Raw genomic sequence first — 7,919 nt, forward strand, 5'->3', positions numbered from 1 at the left:
ATGGGTTTTAATTATGATAAATGCAAGGTAATATATGTGGGTTATCATAATTTTGATGGGAATAACCTTAACAGTGTCATGAAAGAAAGGGATTTTGATGTAATGGTTAATCTGTCTCTTAAGCCATCCAGGTAGTGTGCTTTTGCTAGTGGCACGGCAAATAGGATTTTAAGTTGTATCTTCAGAAACATTGAATACAAATCTAAAGAGGTTGTAATATCATTTATATAGGTCACTGGTTAGCCCACATTTGGAGTATTGTGTTCAGCCTTGGGCTCCTTACCTTTGGAAAGATATTGAATTGTTGGAAAGGGTTCAGAGGAGGGTTACTAGCATGGTGCCTGGAATGGAGGGTTGTCATATGAGGAGAGTTTTGATATGATACTTCTCTCACAAGATTAGCTATTCTCGTCCAGTGCTGCCCTCTATATGCAAGTTTTTTTCTTTAGGCATGCCACATGTCTCTCATGCAAATCATCATGCGTCACTTCTCCACCAGTAGGAGAGTGACATACTCACATGATGCATGTGACTCCCTCTATATGCCTCTACCGAACTATTACTTCTCGTTTGGCTGCACTTGTGCTTGGATGTGTTTGTTTAAAATTTCACATTCATCATCTATATACTCGCGAAGTGGTCTTTATTATTTTCACTTCTAGTGAATATAATAGAATTAAGACTGTTTCTTAACTTCACTTTAATCTCAGTTTATTACAGTCGCATTGTTATTTATACTTGCGATTATTGGTTGACTCCCGTCCATCCTTACTACATGACCAATCTTCCCATCCTTATTTGGTTTTCCTCCTCCTTGGATATTCAAGTATATGCAGACCAATTTGCCTCACAATTAAGTGACGGGATTAGCATGCTTCACCTCCTGTGGTTATTGGATCAGTTTGCTCTTGCATATCATCATGCAGACTGTCATTTTCTGGACCAACAATTGTTAGATTCCATTTTGCCTGTTTGGGATGCAACCCCTGAATCTCCTGTAAGTCTGACTCATGCCAATTTTTCTGCTTTGTCTTACCCTCACAACTCTTTTTACAGTATCTTTCTACTATCCATCTCCTCTCTGATGCTCTCCACAGAAATCCTGAGGGTTTTTCTGAGGACATCCTCTCCCTTCTTTCCTCCACATTGGCTCATTTGTCATCTTTGACTCTGGCTTTACATATGTGGTTTCTGAACTCGCATCTGTTTACCATCATCTTATATTCGGGATTTACATATGGTCCCAGTACAGCGATACGTCTTTGACATGATTCCCAAGTCTTTGGAATCACGAGTTGCATCAGTAAAACAACAGTCTACCCTTTCCAACCTTGTTGCCCATTTGTCTCCGTCAGAGCCCAATATGGCACCTGTTACCATTTCCCTCCCCTTCCCAACACTTGCCTGTCCTTTTTTCTTGGGGTGCCTCGTCTCATCATTTTCTTCGATGACACTTGTCACGTCACCAACAGTATTGATGACTACCCAGTGGGTTATGGTCTGGTGGGAGCTCAGATTACTGATTTTCATCATCACTGGCGTCCTTTCATCAAGGATCATTGGGTTCTTCAAGTTTTATCAGAAGGATTCTTTATCCTGTTTTTCATCCACCTCTCACGTTTCCTATATTCATTTCCTTCCCCCTGCCTCAGGATCTCATGACCAGTCAGCATCTGTTGGAGGTGGTTCAGGAACTACTATCTCAGCAGGCCATTGAACCTGTTCTGCATCCTTCACCAGGTTTTATTCCAGACTCTTTGTTGTTCCCAAGAAAATCAGGGACTGGAAGCCTGCCATTGGTTTGTCCTGCCTCAATCTATTCGTTCAACTGCCCCATTTTACCATGGAGTTATTTCTCACCCAATGGTGGGCATTTTTTTCAGGCTTATGGATGACCAAGATAGATTTCACCAATGCTTATCCCCATGTCCCTATATCACCACTCATCCATATCTTTGGTCCATCCATCACAGGGTGGTTTGTCAATTTTGTGGCCTACCCTCTTGGCTTGCTTCTGTCCCTAATGTTTTCTGTTGGGTGGTCAGAGCTTTTTCTCACCATCTTCATGCTCTGGGGGTTGTGATTCCACCATTATATGGATGGCTGGATTCTTCTGGCTCATTCTGAACTAGTCAGCCAGCCATACTCGTCAGCTCCTTCTAGTGACTGCTTGGGTGGGCTGATTAATCAAATTGAAGAAGTCCTTTCTCTGACCTACTCAATATATCATTCACTTGAGTGTCTGATTTTGACAGTCATCTCAGTCGTGGCCCAAACTTTTCCTCTAAGACTTCATTCTATGGAACTGTTAATTCACCATGCCCTTTCAGCTCCCTCACTTTCTGCTATGAGGTTCTATTGTTTGGGGGATGTGATCTTTAATGACGTGAACATATGTGATCTCTTCAGGGCTCTTCATGATCAATGGAACCTTGCTTGGAATCCCTTGTCGCCTCTCATTACCCTTCCTCCTACCCTGATGAACGATCTGCATTGGTGGTTGAACAAGACCCATACATCAGCAACCATCCCGCTTCCTCTCCTCTTCCTCATCCAGATTTACGTATTTTCATGGATGCATCCGTTCAGGGCTGGGGTGCATGGGCCAATTACCAGGAGGCTTCGGGTCATTGGTCTATAGGCAAAAAATCTTTGCATATCAACATCCTCAGGTTTCTCACAGTCCATTTGGCTTTCAATCACTTCCTTCCTCTTGCCAGACATTGTCTAGTGATGATTCATTCTGACAATTCTATGGTGGTAACACATGTCACTCACCAAGGGGGCATCCGGGTGAGAGACATCTGTTTTCAAATGTGGATCTACTATATTGGGCCCACATGCACCACGTTCATTTCATTGCATGTCACATTCTGGGTGCTTTCAATCTTAAAGTAAATTGTCTTTCCCACCCCAATGAAATATATTCGACAGAGTGGTCTTTAGATCCCCTCATTTTCTGGTGGCATTGTAATCAGTGGGTTTTTCCATATACATATATAGATACATTTGCCACATACCTCAAACACGAGTTACCCCTCTTTTGGTCCCCGGTTTCTCATCTTTGGGCTCTGTCTGTTAATGCCTTCAGCCAGGATTGGTCCCACAAATTTCTTTGTTTATCCTCCTATCCGATTACTTCATCGGGTGATCTCTCTCATTCATACCACTCCATGTCGATTCCTTCTGATTGCTCCTTATTAACTAGCTCAACCATGGTTTCCATGATTACAACTTCAACTTTTCCCTTCAGTACTTCTACCTTTGTCTTCCTCCTCTATTCGTCAACCTCAGTCACTGGTTCTAGATCCATCCATTCATGTCCTTCATCTTCACACTTAGCTTTTATCCGATCCTTGGCGAATAGATCAGGTTTCTCACATTGAGTAACTTTCCTTTTAGCTCATTCCATATGTTCTTCTTCAAGGGAGGTGTATCAGCACAAATGGAAAGTGTTCTGCAATTGGTCTGCGACTCTGGAATTCCCCGATGACCTACATACTGTAGCTCAAGTGGCAGTTTCTCACATGGCTTTTTGACCAGGGGTCTTTAATCTCCTCACTCTCTGGTTATCAAGCTGCCTTATCCCATGCCTTTCATTTTTCTCAATACCATCAAGTTTTTGCTTCCTCTGTCTTTACCATATTTAATGCATTCCTTCCAGATTTGTCATCCCCCAAAGACTGCATACTCTTCCCGACTGGGATATTAATGTGGTCCTCCATTCCATCACTTTACCTCCATTTGAACCACTTTCCTCATGATCCATGTTTCACCTTTCCCTTAAAATGTATATCCTTCTCCTCTTAGCCTGTGGACATCAAAGGTCTGATTTGTTTGTCATTGACGTTTCATGTATGCTTTATCACCTTACCTGTCTTCTTCTTTATCCAAATTATTCCTTCCTCCCAAAGACCTTGGTGGCTAGGAAGGGTAATTCCTTCTTTTTGCCTATTTCCCTTCCTTCTATTTCACATCTCTACTCTTGTGTCAGTTCAGGTAGACTTCTGTGTCCATTCCATACTCTTTGTTGTTATATTGCTTTCATGGCTTCCTTCAGTGGTATCTGTTCCCGACTCTTTATACCTTGGCAGTCTTTCTCTGTTCGTGATCTTTTCCCTTCCATCCTCACCAATTGGGTTAAACTTTTGATTTGATTGGCTTATTCATCCTTGTTTTCTTCCTCTTGGAATTTTTCTGGGTGTCTTCTCATCAGAATCGACACCTCACCTTTTCCCTCACACCTAGTCTTTGTCGGGCATTGTAGGAAATCCTACAGGGCATGTGGACTACACCTAATATGCTTGTCTCACTTTATTTACACCAAATCACAGTTTCTTCTTCATTGGGCTTTTGTCTTCCACTTGTGGCTGTTCTTCAGGCTTCAGTGTGACTTTGACTGGGTAAGTTTATATTCATACTTTTCATTTCAGGGGCCCTTGCTTCATTTACTCATTATATGGATCTTACTCTGTGGTGAGTGGTGCGTGACCAGGTATTCTTCAACTTGCAATCTGCATGTTGACTTGTGCTTTATCTTCCATGGCTTTGCATTGCTCACTGTTGAGATGAGGTGTTCCAAAAGATCACTTGTAGACGAATAACCTTGCAATATAATTGCTTCATAAACTTGCCTGTACCACCCATGGACTGCATGGGTAAAGCAGAAGGGGATAGCTGCCCATGCCTTGTATTGAATAAATCAGTATGGTCTGCTGTTCAGAATTGGGTTTCATGGTCACTCATTACACTGTTTCAGATGGTGACGTTGCTCTGGATTCTTCACCGCATTCTCACCCCCTTTCTTCTAGTGGAGTGTGGGAGTCCTTACCACTTTCTAGTTCCAAGCCGCTGGGGTGGTCGACTGTGAAAGCACCCTCCTGAATGGGTTCCACATACAGATTTGGATTTTCACCCTCAACATTCAAAATAATACGCATGCAAGTTCTTTGAATTCTGCACATGAAATTTTATTGTAAACTGTACGATCTGTTGAAGAGCGCTAGCTCAAAACGTTATCCTACTTTTAATAATAAAGGCGATTGTTCAACCTATTGTTGTGCCCTAGCCACTCTACACCTAGAGGCACATCTATTGTTTTACCCACTTTCATACTTCGTGGGATTGAGTTACATATATATTTAAATGGCTAGGATCACTGTTTTGCCACCGTTATCTCCCACTTGGATGTGATCCTCTCTTTTTCCGCCTTTATCTACTACACATTTCATGGATGGGCGAAGAGTATACCTGGCTCAGAAGTGGTGCGGTTCCCTTCATCAGATCCTCAGATTTGACTCTCTCATTTACATGGGTATCCTTTGGACGCTTACGGAGGATACATACTTCCGTCATTTCCTCCCATCTGTCCCGCAACCTATTCAGTGTGGGATTCTAGCTAATCTTGTGAGAGGAGAGATGTACTGTATCAGAAGTTATAATTTTCCTATACTGAAAATGTATGTCCGATAGGTACTTCCCTCCCCTCCCACTTTCCTTTGGTGCTTATGTCTTCTGCCAAACCTCAAAGTGATAGTTTGGTAGAGGCATATAGAGGGAGTCCCTTGTGTTACATGAGTATGTCATGCTCATATTGGTGGGAAAATGATGCATGATAATTTACACGAGAGACATGTTGGAATCATTAAATTCCAATAGAGGGGGAAGCAGAAAGCTTGTGGCATTTGTAAAGAAATAAATTGCATATAGGGGGCAGCACTAGAGAATAATAGCTAATCTTGTGACAGGAGAGAAGTACCTATTGGAAATTATAACGTTAAGTTCCCTGAAGTTGTTTTCTCTTGAAAAAATAAGAGTTAGAGGGGATTGGATTGAGGTGTTTGAAATTAGAAAGGGAATTGATAGTGTTCATGCATCATCTTTTTTCACAGTTGATGCTGAGAATAGTAGGACTAGAGGACACGTATAGAGTTTGGCAAAGTAGAAATCATCTTCAGCCAAGACAGTTTTATTTTTTAACAGCATGGTTGGCCTCTGGAATGGGTTGCCTTTGGATGTTGTGGAGGCACTAAATTTAAGTTTAAGAGAAAACTTGATAACTATATGAATGATAAGGGCTGGCTTTAAGGTTATTTTATTTTATTTATTTGATAGTTTTAGTTTAGAGGATGGGAAAGCCAAAATGAATTAGTAGGTCCCTTGTTGTCCCAAAACAATATGTTGTATTATGTTAATACAGACATTTAATTTGTTTAGACATGAAAAAGTATATAATAATACAACTTGTTACCTATAATGTTTTTTATAACTCAAAATTTATAACTTATTGTACATGTAAGAACATTAAAAGAAAGAAAAAAAAATTGAAACATTTTTTTTCATGCTTTAAAATTGTTTCTCGTCACCTTTCAGCTTCTGAACCCCAGCTAATGTTGACTGCTGGCCCAGGTATGATCGGACCAGGATACCAGCCTTTTAACCAGTCTGTACCTGGTTACCAGGGTTATGGGATGTAGATCAATACCACCCATTTCCTCTGAACTTCAGAAAGAACAACTTGCTGGCACAAGGCTAAAAGTTTGAGTGAACATTGCTTCAGGGAGTAGTTAAGGCCTTCCTCAATTTTTTTCTGTCTGTTGAAGATTTAAAAACCTTTAATTGTGGGTATTATTGCTTACACTAATTTGTTCTTCCACAAATAAAGCTTCTTTTATGATTTCCCAATTTAATCAACTGTATTTGTTTTAGTATGAAATTTTGAAATGTTTTGTGTCCAACATCAGGGGGCACTGTTAACTAAAGCAATGAGCAGGACCATAAGATTAGGTGACTGCTTTGTTTTGTTATTTTTGCAAGCAGTAGCACAAGTGTAAGATCTGAAGATTTTTTTTTTTCATCAATTAACCATCAAAATTCTTGAGATGTGTAAATTTTAGAGCCTTGGTCATTTTGTAATGTTAGAAATGTTTGTATTGAACATATGGTAAACTGTGAAAGCACTGTGGAACAAAATTCTTTATTCTAAGTATTTATCTGAATCCCGTGATTGTTATTACTGTTATTAAACCAAAAGGTTTGTAATTTTAATAGTTTGAGCCTTTCTTACTGTTGTGAATCTTGATTTCAGTTTGTAATGAAATATAGTTTATGTTTTAAAACTCCTTATAGTCCAAAAATATCAAACATTATTTAATTATCTTACAGTAAAACAATGTTTTGAAGTATTCTGTTATAACGTGTGGAAATGAGAAGTGGAGGATGTATACAATTTAAGTCCTATTTAAAGCTTTTGAATTTTATCTATTGATGTACATCAAAGCAGTAGGTTCATATAGAATAAAGAAAATGTTTGTTAGTAGAAGGTTTAACCATGTAGTTTAAGGTGTTCAAGATTTTAAAGTATGGTCAACACATTTAGATTATTCAACTCTGTAATAGCAAAGGATTTGTGGAAAAGTAAATGTATTTCTGGATGTGGATTAGAATAATGACCTCTGTAATGGAAGATCAAGACCATAAGGGAAACTATTTCCTCATATTTTCCATAAACAAATTATTATTCATTCTTTTCAATCACCACCATTAAGTACGTGCTAATCTCTTTTTGTTAACTGTGTTTTCCTACCTAGATACATTTGAAAATATCATTGTTTAATCAGCCCTAACAATGTGTTAGGTGTATGTTAATGCATTTATCCTAGTCTCACCAGAGTGAGATCATGAAATTAATAAATCTGTAATTAGTCAGCTTTGTTTTATTAATTTGTTTTGGTGTTAAAGAATGATTTTTGAGTTTTTTTAATGAAAAAAACAAACTTGTCAATAATAACGACAATGGTTGCAAAAATCATATTTCGGTGTTCTCAAGTAGTTAGTCACATCAAACCAATATTAATATCATTGATGGATAATGTTATTTAGGTATGAAATAACTAATTTTTGCAGAAACTTTTTTTTTA

At 39.1% G+C, this 7,919-nt stretch overlaps 1 protein-coding gene across 1 annotated transcript in view; it reads left to right on the forward strand.

Annotated features, from left to right (window-relative positions):
- The window catches only part of LOC106469623 (clathrin heavy chain 1-like), an 85,088-nt gene extending 77,381 nt beyond the window's left edge, over positions 1 to 7,707 (forward strand). The window contains exon 30 of the mRNA XM_013930124.1: positions 6,373 to 7,707. Coding sequence (XP_013785578.1) covers positions 6,373 to 6,476 — 104 coding nt within the window. The 3' untranslated portion in view covers positions 6,477 to 7,707. The remainder of the gene's footprint in view (positions 1 to 6,372) is intronic.
- Positions 7,708 to 7,919: the final 212 nt, after the last annotated feature.

Source organism: Limulus polyphemus, unplaced genomic scaffold (genome assembly GCF_000517525.1).
Source record: "Limulus polyphemus unplaced genomic scaffold, Limulus_polyphemus-2.1.2 Scaffold3577, whole genome shotgun sequence".
Classification (NCBI taxonomy): domain Eukaryota; kingdom Metazoa; phylum Arthropoda; class Merostomata; order Xiphosura; family Limulidae; genus Limulus; species Limulus polyphemus.